This window comes from Ipomoea triloba, chromosome 3 (assembly GCF_003576645.1).
Source record: "Ipomoea triloba cultivar NCNSP0323 chromosome 3, ASM357664v1".
Lineage (NCBI taxonomy): Eukaryota > Viridiplantae > Streptophyta > Magnoliopsida > Solanales > Convolvulaceae > Ipomoea > Ipomoea triloba.
The window spans coordinates 20,991,958-21,012,331 of record NC_044918.1 but is presented as its reverse complement, the minus strand read 5'-3'; the positions used below and the strand labels follow the sequence as shown (position 1 = coordinate 21,012,331).

The 20,374-nt window shown below is 37.0% G+C and overlaps 1 protein-coding gene and 1 long non-coding RNA gene across 3 annotated transcripts; both read right to left on the bottom strand.

The window, feature by feature from the left end:
- Positions 1-6,523: 6,523 nt before the first annotated feature.
- LOC116012247 (receptor protein-tyrosine kinase CEPR1-like) lies at positions 6,524-9,978 on the bottom strand. Its single transcript, XM_031251747.1, has 3 exons — positions 7,442-9,978; positions 6,963-7,340; positions 6,524-6,871 (listed from the first exon to the last, which is right to left on the bottom strand). The coding sequence occupies exons 1-2, from the start codon at positions 9,894-9,896 to the stop codon at positions 7,027-7,029; spliced, it is 2,769 nt and encodes a 922-aa protein (XP_031107607.1). The 5' UTR covers positions 9,897-9,978; the 3' UTR covers positions 6,524-6,871; positions 6,963-7,026.
- An 837-nt stretch (positions 9,979-10,815) lies between these two features.
- Positions 10,816-14,119, bottom strand: LOC116013896. 2 transcript variants are annotated; one of them, XR_004097304.1, is made up of 4 exons: positions 12,279-14,119; positions 11,466-11,632; positions 11,155-11,345; positions 10,816-10,996 (listed from the first exon to the last, which is right to left on the bottom strand). It is a non-coding gene; the product is annotated as an uncharacterized LOC116013896 (long non-coding RNA). The 2 variants fall into 2 exon arrangements; XR_004097303.1 differs by lacking the exon at positions 10,816-10,996 and having other exon boundaries at positions 11,045-11,345.
- Between the last annotated feature and the right edge of the window lie 6,255 nt (positions 14,120-20,374).

Below are 20,374 nucleotides of genomic sequence, written 5' to 3'. Positions count from 1 at the left end.
GTGTTATCTCGGTATTGATTTAAACTTTTAATTAAAATTAACGAAACACATTATTGCATACATGACAGTACATCTTAGGGTTGTATTCTATATATATATATATATATATATATATATATATTTTTTTTTTATATTTATATTTATATTTATATAAACTAATAAATACATATATATTGTATATTTAAATTTGTAGTTGAAACATAGCACATTCTTCGATTAACAATACATATATTTAAAAAATAGAAGTAAACAAAAATAATTATCCCTTGGTACAAGGCATGCCACATGACCTGTCCCATATTATCTTATTCAAAGGACGGTATAAACATTAGTCATTATTCAATTTCTTTCTTCTTTATGTGGAATTTCAACCTCTAGTCTTCTGTTTGTTCTTGTCTAAACGTTTCAATAGACCACGATTACCACTACAATACGTTCAAACATATCTGTATCAATCCATATATATATATATATATATATATATATATATATATATATATATATATATATATATATATATATACAATTTTTTTTTAAAGATGATATTTATGAAACTTAAAATGATACTACATATCTTGGGCATGCATGCTTAGTACATCATTATATTTTACCAAGATTAGCATAAGTTCAAGATGTTTTCATTATAAACACATCATCGGAATGACATCAAAATCCATTTCATATTTCTTTTTTGTAATTTCAATTATAACTGGTTGATACGGAGTATTATTTAAGGGAATTCAAAAATAATATATTGACAATAGAAAATAACCAATTTCATTGTTAAAAGGGGAAAAACATTACTTTATTACCTTCAATCTTGGTATGACTCTCAAACTTTGTTTCTTTTGTTATGCAAAAGTTTATGTCCCTTCATTCTGGAAAATTTTGCATCATTTTGTTGAAAAACATTCACTGTTTTGGCCTTAATTACGCATGAATAGATTGAGAATACTAAAAACACATTGTTTTGGAATAAATGTGCATGATATTTTACCTACATTATTTTAAGCTAAATTACGCATAGTCCAAAGACGTATTGTTTCAGCCAAAATTGGTATATTTTTGTCCAAATACACTTTGAAAGATTGAATGGTCTAAACAAATATCATTTTGGAATAAATACATATGGTTTATTTAATCAAACTTCTACTTATTTATAAAAATGCCATTACCTTTTCTTTTCTAAGCTTAAATCTCCATCCTTTTATTTTCCAATACATACATAATAAATATATATATATATATTACGGTTCATATCAGTCGTTCATAGAGTTGGATCTGATGGTTGGGGTGTGTTGTTTAACGTTTTTTTTTTTTTTTTTGTGTCATATTTCTCAACCGTTGGGTATTTTTATCTTTTTTCCTTTACATAACTACTTGTGTATATATGGCAATTGGCGCGTGTAGAATTGTAAGGATCTATTGGTTACTTGGCATTTTTTAATTCTATTCGATCACTTGTGGTCGTTTTTTTTTTAATTTCACATTACGCTCATCTGGTCGTGATTAATGGATACATGTTCTATTATTTTGCATTTTTTGTTGCAAATTAGTGTCTTTGTGTTGTTTTTGTTTATTTTTATCGTGTCTTTGGATTCCATGGTGAATGAGTATGTTGGTTCCTTGTGCTGTTTTTCAATCGGTAGTCTTCATTATAGAGTAGGAAGGTTGATGTTACATTTATGCTTTTAATATTGGTTTAGTTGTATATGTGATGTTGTGCGTGTTAGGTGTTTTTGTGGTGCATTGATGTGCAAGTCACAGTGCATTCTGGTTGGTTATGTCGGGAGCGCAATTTTGTATGCGTGTTATTACAAGGTAAATATAAAAGATTATTTTGCCCTCCATTTTAAGGCTCAATTCACAAATTTATTAACGGAGGACCACGGAATTCAGTTTTTGAAACTCGAAGAACTGTCTTTGGTTAGTTTAAAACTTTAGAACCACAATTGGTAATAGCCAAATACTCGAATGTCCCCAATACTACTATATATATGTGTGTGTGTGTATTGGATCATATGAGAATAAGTGGTTAGGAGAAAACTAAAAACTATTCTCAATCTTACGTCGGGGAAAATATGCTCTTCTCATGATTTTATAGGTTTGCATATTTATTGTTAACATATTACACATCACTTGCAAAAATGCGAAAGTGCATTGCACTCAAAGTTTGGATTTTACAGTTTATGACTGGTTTTTTGTTTGGTTTAGGGTTCACTTTTTACGGTTTAGGGTCTAGCATTTACAGTTTAGATTTAAAATTTAACTTTTTCATTGATTTTTTAAAAGTTATCCAGGTTTTCATATTTAAGTGTCCAAGTTTGCGAAGTTGATGATAATTACAAAAACACTACCACATTTCTTTTTAAATATGATCTGATCCGTCCGATTTTTACATATATACGGCTAAGATTGATTCTTAGTTTTCTCCTGAGAGTGTTCTCATGGGATCATAAGCCTATATATAATTTTATACGGAGTATATATTAGTGGAGCCATGGGGCCTAGGCATAATATAAGATAATTGGGCCAAAGGATGGGCTTTCAGGAATTCATATATATATATATATATATATATGCTTTAGTGCTTTACCGGGCATATATGTTGTTTTGCTAAAATGGGAGACACGCACGGATAGAAAAATGCTCTTCGATCGATCAATCAATCAGATGCATGGTACACATGAGCTGAGTTAAAGACCTGCAGGTTCCTCCCTAGCTCCCATTATTTGACATCCAGGGAATCAGGAATCCACTTCATGCAAAATAAAGCAAACTTCCTTTTCGATCTATTAAATGCATTTGGTAGAGCAATAAATTGAACCAATCTCCTACACTACACTTATCACTCATAAGGGTTGTTTGGGTGCATTGCAATTAAAACGATGATTCAAGTATAGTGAATTGCTCCTAACTACATAAGTTTTTAACGGTAAGGAATACAAATTCACTAGAAGCCATACGATTGGACCAGTCCAACCAATTTAAACTTATCGTCATTACTTATCGCTCCAATTTCACTAGTCTCTCAAATGGAGCTTTGGTTTGTAAGTTCAACTAATAAAAGACAACGCTTAAAAGACCGTTGTCTATCAGCTTGACTTTTAACAATGCTTGTTTTAACAACACACAATAGGAAATGGTTAAAAATCGTTGTTTTATATAGAAAAATCATTGTAACAGAGTCAGTAGAGCTCAAAAAAAAATATAGAAAAAACATTCTATGCCTATGACATTCAAAAATACCGCTTTCAATAACAGAAAATAGACAACAATTTTTAACCGTTGTCTTTTATTAAAAAAAAAAAACACAACGGTTAAAAAACGTTGTCTATGTGCGTGACTTTTAACAACACCAGTTTCAACAATACTCAATAGACAACGGTTAAAAATCATTGTCTGGAACTTATAACAACACCAATTTCAACAACACTCAATAAACAACTATTTTTAACCATTGTCTTTGCACAGGACTTACAACAAACAAGCTTCAACAACACTCAATAGACAACAGTTAAATGTGTGTGACTTTCAACAACACCGGATTCAACAACACTTAATAGACAACGGTTTTTAACCGTTGTCAATTGTTAAAAACCGTTGTCTTTGCCCGGGACTTACAACAACACCCAATAGACATGGTGACATGTACAACACCTACATAGACCAGTTAAAAATCGTTGTGTATGTGTATTTTTCTTATAGTGTTATAGGGTAATAGTATATCTAGTCCATGTAGGTGTCTGTTGGTCTCAAAAGAGATAAGGTAAAAGTCTAGAGAGAGAGGGGTGAATAGACTTTACTCCTAATTCCAATTGTTAAGCCAAAACTAGAAACCAAAACACTTACAATTTGTTAGTGTCTTGTGCACAGCGGAATATAAAAGATTGTGTAGTGTGTGTGTAATGGGTGAATCAAGCAACCATAAATAAATAAAGTAAAACAATAAAGAACACAAGAAATTTATAGTGGTTCGGAGGTGTATGTAATCCTCCTACTCCACTCTCTCCTATCTCCAAGAGGAATTCACTATATCCACACTCCTTAGTTAAAAGATACAATGAATTTTCACGATCTAATATTTTGATCACCAAACCCACACTAATCGTGCCCTTTCGTAACCTAGTATTTTGATCACCAAGCCCACACTAGTTACGCCCTGTGATCTAGTGCTTTGATCACCAAGCCTACACTAAATCACGCTTCATCAGTGTCTCCAACACTGCACTATGATTTCACACTCCTTTGTAACAATCCCCTTTCTACACTCCGGTAGAAAACCACTTGTTTGTCAAAACAAGATTTTTACTTGCTTTCAACTTTGAAACTTCTTGATAGATTCTTCAATGAATTGCACGTCTCTGTAGATGAAGATTTATGCACTTGAATATTTCTTTGTAAACTCTAAACCAAATGTTAGATATGAAAAGTGATTCATGTTTCTCTTGTGTTACAAGATTGGTTCATATCTTGCATCTTCATCCTTTTATAGGCATTTGAGAATTTGTCCGTTAGAAAAAGATAATCTTCAATATTTGCTCCCTAGTCACTTTCCATTTTTATTAGCCCAAATTTTCATCTCCCTTTGAAATTGCTCGAACCCACTCCCATCATCCATGTGAGAATATTTTTTGAGACACCGGGTGCCACTAGACCACAAGGTCTTTGGCATTGCATCTCTAATTTAATTGCATCTCCTCTTTAAATCGGATCTCCCAATTAATTGCACCTCCAATTTCAATTTAGACTTGAAATCCATCGCTGCTCCTTTTAATTAATTGGAACCTCAGTTCCATGAGAAATCTCATCCCTTTGAAAAATCTAATCCTTTGAAATCTCATCCCTGGGTATCCTTTAATGTGTTGATGACATATAATTTATTAACAATAGATATAAATAAAATTATGGTAATATAAAAATAATAAAAACATTTCATATGATTTAAGATTTTTCCTACCAATAGTTGGAAGGAAAATAACAAAATATAATATGTGAGTTTTCCGTCCAACGCGAGTAGTTGGACAGAATTTCTGACCAATACACATAGTTGGACGGAAATTCCCACGTTTTAAGAATGGTGGGATACTCTCCGGAATTTCCGTCCAATTTTTGTTCGTTGGACGCTATTTCCGACCAAAAATCGTAGTTGGACGGAATTTCCGACAAGGGTTTTTCCGAACCTTCATTTTGTCGGTATGTTGGACGGAAACCTCATTTCCGACCAATATATCGCGTTTTCCGTCCAACATAAGTTGGACGGAAAACGCGAGATTTCCCGCAGTGTTAGCCCCTTCAAATCTCATCCCTTCTCTTGCAATTTCAGCTCCTTGAAATCTCATCCCTTCTTTTGCAATTTCATCTCCTCTTCAATTAATTGCCTGATTTAATTACATATGAATCCCATCCCTTCTTTTGCAATTTCATCGACTCTTCAATTAATTGCCTGATTTAATTGCCTTAAATAATTAATTTGATTTTAGTAGCATGCGGTGGGCTCTTCTGTTAATTAGTGTTCTATATTTTTATTTTGTAGAATAGTTAGTTAGGATTTGCTTTGTTTTTTTTTTATTGATCTTATTTTATTAGGACTAGTTTAGTTTTTTATGTTTAATTATCTTTAGTTTGTTAAGCTTCTAGTTGTCCACAAAACTAGAATTCGGCCCCTATTCTTTGTCCATTTATCATGAATAAAGTAGTGAAGTTGATGGGTTAAGTTTTGGGAGAAAAATAAGTCAATTTTCAAGAACTCAAGACGAGTTTTGTCATAAGTTGATTACGATAAACGTATGGCACATCACAGAAAAACCATTCTTGTTGTGTTCGGAAATTTGAAATGCTTATTAATTACCTTTTTGATCTGCATGGCAAATACAAAAAATAATCTATATGTTATCTAGACTTCTTACAAACCCTTCGAGTTCAGTTAAACTAGGCTCAATAAATATTTTATAACTTATATTAATCAACCAATGAAAAGAAGATTAGGTAAAAAGTTCATATCAAGAAATGTTAAAGAAAAATGTAAACTACTAACATCCATTAAACTAATAAAAAAAATTGTAATGAAGCTTAGTAGTCTTTGTTTTTTGACGCTAAAGTGTAATGTTACACTGGAGGTAAAGAGAAATATGATGTAAAATTCATTAATAGTTCTAGTCAACTATGAATTTTTAAGAATAATCAAAATTTTTAAGGAATAAATTAAAAATAATGGCACTTATAACATAAAAATGGAATATGTTATTAACATATTCAATTTTGTAAAGGTAATTACTTATTAGTCAATTTATGTCTATCAACTTTAGTCAAGTAAGTAAACTATGTGTTTGGTAAACAATTTTTTGCCTCAATTTATTGATGTCAATAGGCTTAAAAAACTACTTTAATACATAAATAATGTATTTTATATGTATTAAAAATATAATTATTTATGATCCACAATATATATATATATATAATTTGCCTAAAATAGGAGGAAGGGTTATAAATGTGAGATTTACTTACTTAGTAAAGAGGCTTATTACGTTAAACTTGCAAAGGTTGATTATAAAGTGTAGATGCCTATGCACAGTGGATACATTGACAAAGTCTGAACTAGTGAAGAAAAGGGAAAGCAAAAGTGAAACAGCACCTGTATGTATAGTGTATACTACAAATGATATGATTGTTTTGAAAAAGCAAATTGAGGTTACTGTTCTGTTATGCTACCTATGAGTAGTAGCTAGTCACAAATATAGGCCAAATCTCTGACATTCCACAGATAATGGATCGATGCTCTCTGCAGGCCGAGTGGCATTTCTTCAACTTACGTTGCTTCTTCTACACTAGTGTTACGTGACATTTCGCATCACTCTCAACTCAAAGACACCTGCGGAATGGAACCATTCTTCAATTCAATTATGTGGGTACGGTTGAGATTAACAATAACAATCAGAAAAAGTAAGGAAGACAAGATTTACGTAGTCTGACGATGTGTCCTATATTCACACGGGCTCACTCGTGTTTTTCTTATATGAGACATACTCAACATTGTGCCTCCACCAGATATTGGGCGACCTCGTTCATGGTGGGGCGTAAGGCGGGCATTCTGCAAGTGCAGCGGATGGCGATACGAAGAGCCTGAATCATGTGTCCCTTAAATGACTCCGACACTCGTTTATCCAGCAACTTGTATGCGGCTTCCTTGGTTTCCACCTTGCTTGAAACCCAGTACACAATGTTCTTGTTCTCCCCGAATTCGGCTTCCACCGGCTTCTTCCCTGTTATTAGCTCCATTAGCACCACCCCGTAGCTGTACACGTCACACTTGGTAGTAGCCTTTGCAGAATACGCATATTCTAATCAAACAATAAACAAACCGTTAAACATTTAATATAAATGTGCAATCTAACTATAAGCTGTGAAATATATGCTTTAATTTGGTATTAGAGCTACGTACCTGGTGCCAAGTAACCATATGTCCCTGCAATGACTGTAGTAGTGGAATCTTTTCCACCCCTAGCTTGCAACATTTTGGCTATCCCAAAATCTGCGACTTTGGGGTGGTAATCAACGTCTAGCAGGATGTTGGTGGATTTGATGTCTCTATGTATAATCGGGGGCTGGAGATCGTGGTGCAGATAAGCCAACCCATGGGCTATCCCCAGAGCTATCCGGTGCCGAATAGGCCAATCCAAATCCGCCTTGCCGCCGTGAAGTGCCTCGCCCAGGTTTCCATTCGGCATGAATTCATAAACCAACAAGCTAGAATCCACGCCGGAGAAGTAGCAATAGAGCTTCACAATGTTCTTGTGGCGTATCCTCCCCAGCGTCTCCACCTCCGTCTTCAATTCCCTGTCGAGAGTCAAGCCTTCTTGTTTCCCTTTCCGGCTCCGAAGCTTCTTCACGGCTATGGCTTCTCCATTGCTGAGGTTAACTTTGTACACTGTCCCTGACCCTCCCTCCCCCACTTTATTCTTCTCCACCAATCCCTCGAAGATCTCTCGCTGCTCGAAACTCACCTTGTGGAAGCTCTTGACGTCGTAGGATGTCAGTTCTTGGTGCTCTTGTTGTGCGATAATAATGTCTCTTTGTTTACTGTGCCATCGCTTTAGAAACAAGATGGCCCCGACAATGACAAAGAACACTGAAATCCCGACAGCCCACACGATTTTTGTCTTTTTCCGGTCGAAAGATTGGGAGCAGAGAGGGAAGAGATTAGAGGAACTGGAATAGGACATAACACATAGCCCTGGATTGCCTGAAAACCCATCCAAAACACCTCCTTTTATGAACGCTACAGGGATAGCCCCAGACAGGATATTGTTGGAAAAGTTCATCGGGTTCGGTAGCAATTCACCAAGACTCTCTGGGATTCTCCCCATCAAAAGATTATTGGACAAATCCAGGTAATTCAAGGATTTCAGGGAGGATAACGATTCAGGAATAGAAGAGTTTAGCCTATTCCCATGGAGAATCAACACATTTAGCCTTTTCAGGCGCCCGATTTCGAATGGAATTGGACCTGAAAGGAGATTATTGCTGGCATCAAGCTTCACGAGATTGGTAACTCTAGAGATCACACAAGGCAGGGTCCCGGAAATCATGTTGCCCTGGATGAACAGTTCTGATAAGTTCTTAGCATTCTCAATGGTTTTAGGGATTGAGCCGTTCAGCCTGTTGTTACTCACGTCAATTATTGAAGCGTGGGGGAGACCAAATATGGGTTCTGGGATTTTGCCCTCTAAAAGATTATAGTTCACTCTAAACCGCACAACACTCCGGCAATTCCCATAACTCGCTGGCAATTCCCCTGAGAACATATTCTGGAGTAGAAGGATGTACATCAACTTACCTCCCGTACACAGCTTTGGTGGCAGCTTTCCGGAGAATTGATTTTCCGACAAGTCCAACACCACCAGAGAAGATGATGACCCGAAATTCTCCGGGATTTCCCCGGACAGGGAATTGGTGTATAAGGACAAGATTCTTAGCGTGGTGGAGTTTGCCAGGCCGGCCGGGAATTGGCCCGAGAGGGTATTGTTGTAAACTTGGAGGACTTGGAGATTGGGAAGACAGGAAATGGAGTCGGGGATTTTGCCAATTAATCTGTTCCCGGATAAATCCAAATCCACTAAGCTAGTCAAGTTCCCAAGCTCCTCTGGGATTTCTCCCTCTAATTGGTTATAGTAAAGCTCAAGAAGTTGTAAATTGGGTAACCTCCCTATCTCCCCCGGGATCCTTCCCACCATTCCATTATCGCTCAATTCAAGATCCACCAAGGACTCTATGCTCCCAATCCCCACCGGAATCCTCCCGGAGAGTTTGCACGCCGTTAACACCAGACTCTTTAGCTTTCTCAGCCCGGAAATATTCGCCGGTAGCCGCCACGGGCTAAACCCGCCATTTTCATTAAAGTTGAGCACTTCGAGATTACTAAGGTTAGTGACCGACAAAGGAAACTCACCCGTGAAGAGGTTGAAGGATAAATCAAGTGACCTTAAAGCCTGCAAAGGATTCAAGTCCGGCAAATCTCCTGTCAAATATCCACCCGTCATGTTTAGCTCTTCCAAGGCCGAGCAGTTACTGATCCCGACAGGGAACCGATTTCCATGGAAATGATTCTGGCCGAGGCGAAGAACTCGAAGCTTTGGGAAATAACCACAGACGCTTTCTGGAAACCGGCCTGATAATGACCACCCAGAAATATCAATCTTGACAACATGGCCAAGATCATCGCACCCAATCCCGGAATAGTTGCAAACATGTTTTCCGTCCCAGCGAGCCATGAAGTCTCCTGACAGAGACTTCTTCATAAGATCGAAGAACTCAGACTGGTTGTTGTTTTTGGCCGACACAGATAATAACAACATCATCAACAAAAGAGAAAAGAACACAATCTGCTGGATGGCCATTGAGAGTAGGAAAAGGAAAAAAACGAAATAATTGTTTGTTTGACCGCAGAGTAGAGAGATATGGAGGGAGCTGAACTGAACTGTACTGTACTAAAGGAGAAAGTTGTGTTGGTTAAGTGGGAGAGAAGGAGAATATATATATATATATATATATATATATATATATATGAATGCACCACCACTGTTCAAAAATGCAATAAGTTGTTGTGCATTTCTGAATACATGGTGGTGTATTTCTGAATACATGGTGGTGCATTTATACATATCTGGTGGTACAGATTAACACGAGAAGCTCTATCAGCATTTGATCTAGCATATACTATGGGTTGCAGTATTAAGTAGAGCAGTGTCAACTATTATATAATGTGATATCACACATGTTACCATTCCAAATAAGTGATCAAATAGGTGGTCACAGGATTGAATCTCAATAGTGGACATTGATTTTTTGGCTGAAAAATTTGAGAAAGTATAGAACAGATACTACCTAAAAAAAAATTGGGTGTTTAAAAAAAAAATAGAGCAGTGAATGGGCGGTGAGGATAAAGAAAGGTCGTGCATTGTGGTTCATCGAGGGTGAGACTTGAGAGATAGATAGACATGAGAATGTGTATCTTTGCATAAAGAAGCTTTGCGTTTATACCCAACAAGCTTACTGCCAGCTTGTACAGAATAATTTCAACTTAAGCCCTTTATACTGTTGATTTGTCAAACTACTTTAAATTTTAGGTATAGGGACATTACACAGATTCTAAGCTCAAATTAAAGTGTACTATATAACAACCTTAAAAACATTTATATATAATTAACCTAGTCCGAATTAACTTTAAATTACTCCCATTCCGAATAATATTGAATCTAATCTTTTCTAATTTCTGGCGTATTAGAGCCATCTAATATGATCAAATTTTGCATGGTATAGCAATTCAATTATATCCTGGACTCCAGGGTTCAAAATGACATAGTTAACTCCCTTTTTTTATAAAATGTTACTCCGTATATAGTTAAGTTATATACATACTGAAACTACAGTTCAGTCCCGAGAAGCACAGGAACTGATCCAGAAGGAATCGTCACTTGTGAGAATCAAGCCGAAGTACCTTGCAAAAAAAAAAAAAGAATCAAGCCGAAGTTCTTTACCCCATTGATTTACAACGAAGATATATTATTATTAGAATTCTAGTAGTCGTCGTCGTCGTCAACAACAACAATAATTTGTTGAACAAAATTAAAATAAGAGCAAAATCATCTTTTCAACCTGATTAGGACTAAATAATGTGGCTTGGACCCTGTAAAGTCAAGCTTGCCTCGATATACATGTGTCAAACTCTTGGCTTAAATTCAACCAACCAAACACTACATTTTGTGAGCACACATGACACAACCTTCTAGTATAGCTCACAATTTTTGCACCAGAGAGCTCATGCATGCTCTTCAATTCCGGCCTGCCTGTATGTACAACATAAACGACAATTAGTAGTTAATGTCTGTTGCGGCTTATTAATTAACATGTACAGTATTAATTTCTAAAGGTGATAGCCTGATAGGGCACTATATATTGCAATTTACATTCATTTGATCATTTAATGTCTTGCATTTTTGGCTGACAATCCTTTGCAGCAGCACCAGCAAATACCGCTTCAATTCGTCAAGTTCCAAACAATTTGAGTTATCAGATTCACAACTTGGATCTGCAACTTTCTTCAATTCAAATCCAAGGTGTATTCTCCAGCCTCCTGGCAAAAAGATTGTTATAGTAATCTGAAGCTCTGATCTTTATATAAGGTGTCCCAAGCTATCAATAAAGAACAGCAACAACCAAATTAAACACAAAACCAGTAATAGTATATTAGAAGATATGCATATATATATATATATATGTAGCTAAACTTGAAGTAGTAAAGCAACTCTTACATGGTATATTGAAGACACAACCTGACGATAACATACATCAATAAATTTGATCGAGAAAACGAGTGTCCATAGCTTCATCAATATCATGAGAGGTTGAAGTGCTCAACCTCAGATAATGATCTCAATATCATTATCTCAAAATGGTTTTACGTTGTATTTACACGAGATTCCCTAGCTATCTTGTTTGTAGAATTAGCAACTCAGTCACATTTCTAGTTTTCTACTTCACTTTAAGTAACACCAACTCATCAGCTTAATTTGTAGTTTTCTGATGTATAATAATGCTGCGCTGGTAAGAAGAATAGTGTATAAGTAGAAACCTCTTGATGCGTTGCATTTATTGATCGAGATCAATCTTTCCTTTTTGAGATAGCATTTCCAAGCATATATATCCAACCATGCTCTCTTTGTTTTTGAAAGATAAATCAAATATATGAAAACAAAAGAAGATCAACAATAAGATCATACCTCTACTTTAACCAGCCGAAGCAAAGCAAATGCCTCCAGAAAAATCAAGCGTGCCAGAATCCAGCTATTGATGTACCCCTACATCTATCCATGGGACATTTTCCAATTAAGTCACTCAGAAGTCATAAGAAAAACTGAGTTCGATCTGGTTGTTGTTGAAATCCAAGAAGGAGTTAGTACGTGAACAAGGATGAGAACTAGCATGGAGCCCGAGGTTGACTGAGATATGGGACGGGATGAATTCAGAGAGTGTATTTATACATTAGGGGAGTTCAGTAAATAGATAAACGAAATCTGAAAAAACTGTAATTACATAAATATATCAGTATTTATTTATACTATTATATAAAATATATTTTAAAAAATTAAGGGAGACCTACTCGAGCTGAGTATTGATGCACTCAAGTTTAGCTCGACTCAATAATATTGATTAATTAAATCCAAGCTGCAGCGCAGCTAAATTAGCTCATAAAAAACTTGTATTGTTTACACCACTATTCACAATCATCAATACTGATGATAACATCCGGTAAAAATGAGAAATTAGAATTCTACAGCATATTAGCAATCCAATTAAAGATGAATATGTATGCAATATCGTAGAACTGCAACATAACCAAATGAACACCATCACAAAGAGAAACCCCTCAAAACAAAAGGAAAAGATTCAAGTTGATCTACAGGCTGTTTGGAAGAGCATATTTTAACATTACAAAAGTATGCTGAATTATAACTTTGGAAAAGGATTATATATTTATGCCTCTCCAATGTGAACTAGAAAGAGGTACAGATAGTTCAAACTAAATGCACACATTGAATGCAATTTATCAAGTTATCCACGTTTAAGTTAAACAGATATAAAAGAAAACTGACATTAGGAAACTCTAGAAAGCTATACCACAAAATATAGAGTAACACATTCGTTTTAAATGAATCTGTAATGTTACATAGCACGCACAAACTTTTTAATGATCTCTTACCTCAACCACATACCCTAGGGGTACTAGGTGTAACGCGTGGGGCACTTTGCGACACTTTACCGAAGTTTGCTACATCTTTCCGACTTTTCTAGGAGTTGTACATAGCTTCCCATAGTTGTTAAGAATGTTCTAAAATCATATACATAACTCTAGGGGTAGTAGAGAAGCATAGAACATTATAGAATCCTTAGTTTGTGTAGAGATTTAGGGAAAGTTACAGAGGTAGATTTTTAGTCATTGGATCTGTACAACTTGAGAGAATAATGTATATTTGTATATATCTCAATATGTAGAACTGTACAGACTACCACTACTTATACAAAATAGAGAAAACCCTAATGGGCTTATCTATAAACGGGCTTTAGGGTTTAACACTCCCCCTCAAGCTGGAGAGTATAGATCATATGCTCCAAGCTTGTTACAAATATGCCCAACTCTAGGAGCCCTAAGAGACTTTGTTAGGATATCAGCCAACTGATCTACAGAGTTGACAAAGCTAGTCTTGATACTCCCAGACACAATTTTCTCCCTGATAAAGTGGCAGTCAACTTCAATATGTTTGGTCCTCTCATGAAAGACTGGATTTGAGGCAATATGAAGAGCTGCTTGGTTGTCACATATTAATGTCATTTGAGCTACTTGGCCACACTGTAACTCTTGAAGTAAATGCTTCAGCCATATCAACTCACACGTGACAAGAGCCATAGCATGGTATTCAGCTTCAGCACTGGATCTAGCAACAACATCTTGTTTCTTACTCTTCCAAGATATAAGATTACCACCAATGAGTACACAGTAACCTGAGGTAGATCGTCTGTCAAAAGGACAACCAGCCCAATCTGCATCAGAATATCCCACAACTTGAGCATGTCCTCTATTTTCATACAGTAAACCTTGCCCTGGGGCTCTTTTGATGTGCCTCAGAACCCGAACAGCAGCATCCTCATAACATGTGTCATAAGCCTTATAAATGTTATGGAGCTTAGGGTCAATTGACTGCCATAACATGTTTGTCAATAAGGCATCGACCTTCTCCCACTCATCCTTCTTTTCTTTAACATCTACACCCTTCATATCTAAATGTGCAGACACTCCTTGCCCCTTAAACCACAATTTAACAGATGCAGCCCATGATGCATAGTTTTCACCCCCAACCAACTTATCAACAGTGATAATAGGGTAGGAAGTAAAAGAAGTTGTAGATGATGCCATAATAATCAAAAAAAAAGAGAGGAATACACTGTTATGAGGCTCGCCGAAAAATCACGGCGGCGGTGACCGGCGACGGCGGTCGGCGAAAACGATCGGTACTGGATGGTGCGCCTCTTCAAGCCGAGTCCGATGGTGGTGACGGCGAATCGATCGGAGACCAGAGGAAGAAGTTATGGCCGAAAAACCCTTGAACTTTCCGACGGCGGCGGCGGCGCGTGAGGGCGCGTGCGGCGGCGGACGACTCGCGACAACGTTCCCGAGGGCTCTGTGGTGTTAGATCGGAGAAAGAACCACAAGATCGACGGTAAACGTAAACCAGTCGCGATGCTCCGGTGAGGCTCCGACCGTGCGGTGGTTTAATGGCTTATGTCCTAGGGTTTAGGCTCTGATACCATGTAGAACTTGAGAGAATAATGTATATTTGTATATATCTCAATATGTAGAACTGTACAGACTACCACTACTTATACAAAATAGAGGAAATCCTAATGGGCTTATCTATAAACGGGCTTAGGGTTTAACAGGATCAAGTAAATCTCTATCATCCATTGAGGAGGTTGAATGGATATAAATGCCCCTCAATGGGCTCATTTGTAAACCATCCAACAACCTAATCAAAAAGGTGAAACAATACAAGTTCCCTACAAAGCTCAAGTGTTTCCTTTAGGGAGGTTCTTGCTAAACTTATTTTCGTAGCCATCTCATCGTCTTTTTAGCACCTCTTTCGAGGGTGAAGCGAGATTGACTTAGCTATTGCGAGGGAAAGACAGTTGGTATCAGAGCTTTGGTTCGAGATTGGGTTGCTTGTCCATTGAGATGGCCAACGTGGAGGATGTTTCTTGTATCAGACACGACTGAGGAATGAGGGAGGGAACCCGTTCCAAGCCATGGCAAGAAGAAGCGGGATCAAAGCAAGGCAAGGGAAGTTGCTGCTTTAGAACATCTCGTAGGGGACTTTTGGGAGAGACTCGAAAGGGTCGAGTTCAACTTTAAAACGCTGGAAGAACACGTCATTAGAGGATTTGACAAGGTCAAAAACGAGTATCAAGCCCTAGAGGATCGTCTTGACCGATTTGAGGAGAGGATGATGAACGCCCTCGAAACTTTGCAAGCAAGCATCGAGGCGATGCAAGAAGACCTTGCATTATGTAAAAGGGTCGTTGCTACTAGGGAGGCTACCACTATCACGTCAAGCCCAAGAGTAGAGGTTCCAGGACCAGAATGCTTTAAGGGCGTAAGGGATGCAAAGGAAGTAGAAAATTTTCTTTGGCAAATGGAGCAATATTTTGAGAATCTTGGTCTCAACAACAAGATAAAGAAGATCAAGACCACTACCCCATACCTTACCGATACGGCTATGCTTTGGTGGAGACGAAAGCATGCCGACATCGAACGAGGGACTTGCCGCATAGACACATGAGAGGACTTCAAGAAAGAGCTCAAGCAACATTTCTACCCCGAGAACATAGTCTCTGAGGCACGCAGACACCTTGGGGAGTTAAGGCAATTGCAAGAGTTTACAACTCTTATGCTTCAAATCCCCAACCTTTTCAAGGAGGATCTCTTATTTTACTTCATCGATGGGTTGCAACAGTGGACAAAACAAGAGGTACAACGACGAAATGTTCAGTCTGTAGACGAAGCAATTGCCATTGCTGAGTCGCTAACCGACTTTCGTTCCCAATGCCACTTCGATCCATCGAGGGGAAGGGACAAAAGTCCAACAATAGGTGGGGGAAAGTCGCACGTTAAAGAGGCTATCCGAGTACGAGACAAAATGGGAACGCGAAGAGGATTTATGGCAATCCCAACACCTTTGAAAGCATACAAGGCGACAAGGGTGTTGTCAAATTAGGTGGGGATGATGTAACGCGCAGGGCACTTTGCTACACTTTTCCGAGGTTTGCTACATCTTTCCGGACTTTCTAGGAGTTGTACATAGCTTCCCATAGTTGTTAGAATGTTTTAGAATCATATACATAACTCTAAGGGTAGTAGAGAAGCATAGAACATTCTAGAACATTATAGAATCCTTAGTTTGTGTAGAGATTTACGGAAAGTTCTAGAAGTAGATTTTTAGCCATTGGATCAAGTAAATCTCCACCATCCATTGAAGAGGTCGAATAGCTATAAATACCCTTCATGGGGCTCATTTATAAACCATCCAACAACCCAATCAAAAGAGTGAAAGCAATACAAGTATCCTACAAAGCTCAAGCGTTTCTTTTAGCTTCTTTGTGAGGTTCTTGCCAAACTTATTTTCATAGCCATCTCATCGTCTACTTAGCACCTCTTTTGAGAGTTGAGCGAGACATCATTAGCGGAATGAGTCCGTGACATTTGTCACTCAATTGGGAGTATATATGGAAATGTCACTCAACTGGGAGTATATATGGAGTGTTGGGAAGGAAACGAAATATTTTAGTAAGTTAAGAGAGGAGTAAGACATTTACAAATTAAAATTGGAGATATTGAATTGGCTAGTCATCTTGCAAACCAACTAACAACACCACTCAACCCTCACTAAGGCCTTACTCCCTCAATGGTGTCTAGCAGAGGCTTACAATAAGAGTCCTACTAAGGCCTTACTCCCTCAATGTTGTCTAGTAGAGGCTTACAATAAGAGTCCTATACTTAAACCCTTAAATTAGTTGCTCAATCTCATGCTCTGACACACATCTAACTCAAATTGAAGCTCCTATTTATAAGGGAAAGGGGTATAGTAAGGCTGAACTCAAATTGAAGCTCCTATTTATAAGGGAAAGGGGTAAGCTCCTATTTATAAAGCTCCTATTTATAAGGGAAAGGGGTAAGCTCCTATTTATAAGGGAAAGGGGTATAGTAAGGCGGAGGTGAAAGTCACCTTCAACACACTTATTTTAATGTTCTTTCCTTTAGCTAGGTACATTCTCTCAAATTACACTACAAGAAAACATTGAAATACTTATGGATTTACTTACGACTTAAATACTTACAAATTTCTTTCATACTTACAAATTTCTTTCATTACCTATTGATTCAATTTTCGGCCCACCATCATAGTACTAGAAAATATTATTAATGTTGAACTATGTACATCCAAAACCAATTAAAAATTAGGTTATTTCAAAATTGATCTAGAAGCAACACCTTCTCTTAACAAAGAGCAATGGTACATGATCTAGAGGGCACTGATAAATATATTTTACGACTATGGTACCATTTCGATGCACAGAGCTTTCTGACTCGCATTCAAATGTCTTGGCTCTTAACCTTTCTGTCATTCTCGGATTGAATGGCAAGTCGGACCAATTGATGGGAGCAAAGAGACAAGATGGATTTGAACTAGAAGTTTAGGATGTACTAATATTATAAAGTAAAACACAAACGAAAGAAAGCATGTGAAATCTAATAATATCCCTCTAGCAAACTGGCACACACTCCTCTCTTCATCTCATACAACTATAAAATTTAAAAAAAAAAAAATTAAAAAGGTGTAAAGATAAGAACATTAAACAGCAATTCAAAAGTGATTTTGATGTAGTAAAGTACCATTTTGCTTTTGTTTTCATATTCTATGAAACAAAAACAGAAAAATAGTGTTTGGTCGGTCAGTTTTTGATAAAAGTCAAAAAGAAAGTTTATATCTTCCATTTTCTTATTACTTTCCAAAGTATATGTCAATAACCTCAACTGATAAATCATTCACCCAAACCATCACTGCCACCCGCCTCCAATACCAAGCCCCTACTATGCCTTTCATACTCCTACAAACACAACTCTTTTCATCTCATAAAACTGAAAAATAAATATATGAAAATAACTATGTTCAACACCAATTAAAGATTAAAGTAATTCAAAAGCTTAAGCTATCCTGATTTAGCATTATCTTCTCTTTAAGTTGGGGATAAGGAATCCGCTCACTAATATTTAGGGGCTATTGCATCATTTTGTTTCAGTTTTCAAATTTAGTGAAACAACAGAAAACAATGTTTGAATTAGCTAGTTTTTGAAAAAACAAACATAAGGTTGTGTTTTTCTAGGTTTTGTTTTATGTATAGATTTATATGTCAATAACCTCTTAGACATTGATCACTGAAAAAGCAAAATGTGGAGGAAGAAGCTAGATAGGCAACTTTTAAAATCTTAACAAAAAATAGGCAAAACCCCTTTATTTGTGAAATGTGCTTTAACCTATTTTTTGAAAATTAATTTTGGGCTTGGTGAAAAATAGAAATTAAAAAAAAAAATGGATTTCAAGGAGGAATTTTGTCTATTTCCATCCAAGTTTTCAAAATTGGCTATTTTTTGTCCTCCACATCCAAATACGGCATATTTTAGTTGATGACCACTTACTCATCAATCCCCAAAACCACCCCTCCACCCTACTACACCCAAAGGCCCACTCTAGACATCCACCTAACTTTGATTTCACCCAACCACTCACCCCCGACTCCTTATTTGAACCCCCCCCCCCCCCCCCCCCCCCCCCCCCCCCCCCCCCCCCCCCCCCCCCCCCCCCCCCCCCCCCCCCCCCCCCCCCCCCCCCCCCCCCCCCCCCCCCCCCCCCCCCCCCCCCCCCCCCCCCCCCCCCNCTAGCAAACTGGCACACACTCCTCTCTTCATCTCATACAACTATAAAATTTAAAAAAAAAAAAATTAAAAAGGTGTAAAGATAAGAACATTAAACAGCAATTCAAAAGTGATTTTGATGTAGTAAAGTACCATTTTGCTTTTGTTTTCATATTCTATGAAACAAAAACAGAAAAATAGTGTTTGGTCGGTCAGTTTTTGATAAAAGTCAAAAAGAAAGTTTATATCTTCCATTTTCTTATTACTTTCCAAAGTATATGTCAATAACCTCAACTGATAAATCATTCACCCAAACCATCACTGCCACCCGCCTCCAATACCAAGCCCCTACTATGCCTTTCATACTCCTACAAACACAACTCTTTTCATCTCATAAAACTGAAAAATAAATATATGAAAATAACTATGTTCAACACCAATTAAAGATTAAAGTAATTCAAAAGCTTAAGCTATCCTGATTTAGCATTATCTTCTCTTTAAGTTGGGGATAAGGAATCCGCTCACTAATATTTAGGGGCTATTGCATCATTTTGTTTCAGTTTTCAAATTTAGTGAAACAACAGAAAACAATGTTTGAATTAGCTAGTTTTTGAAAAAACAAACATAAGGTTGTGTTTTTCTAGGTTTTGTTTTATGTATAGATTTATATGTCAATAACCTCTTAGACATTGATCACTGAAAAAGCAAAATGTGGAGGAAGAAGCTAGATAGGCAACTTTTAAAATCTTAACAAAAAATAGGCAAAACCCCTTTATTTGTGAAATGTGCTTTAACCTATTTTTTGAAAATTAATTTTGGGCTTGGTGAAAAATAGAAATTAAAAAAAAAAATGGATTTCAAGGAGGAATTTTGTCTATTTCCATCCAAGTTTTCAAAATTGGCTATTTTTTGTCCTCCACATCCAAATACGGCATATTTTAGTTGATGACCACTTACATCATCAATCCCCAAACCACCCCTCCACCTACTACACCCAAGGCCCACTCTAGACATCCACCTAACTTTGATTCACCCAACCACTCACCCCGACTCCTTACTTTTTTGAACCCCCCCCCCCCCCGAACACCATGCTTGACTTAATTGCCACCACACCTCCCTTCATGTACCCAACGTCACTCAGCATTCTCCAACACGACCTGTGATCCCACCACATAACATTTAACATTCGTACATGTAGATAACTAGATAGTTTCATTGCTAAGCCAAAAGTTAGGTTCCAAAGAATAAAGGCCAGGGCTCTAAAAATGGAATATTTATTACTTATATAATTTATAAACACATATATGGTGTAAACTTCCTTCTAGGTGATGCAGAAAATCATGAATTTGTCAG

Bases quoted from the DNA above. Each gene is read 5' to 3' on its own strand.
- LOC116012247 (XM_031251747.1), bottom strand. From the start codon at position 9,896: ATGGCCATCCAGCAGATTGTGTTCTTTTCTCTTTTGTTGATGATGTTG. The intron at 7,341-7,441 runs GTACGTAGCTCT...TTGTTTGATTAG, and splicing joins ATATGGTTACTTGGCACCAG to AATATGCGTATTCTGCAAAG.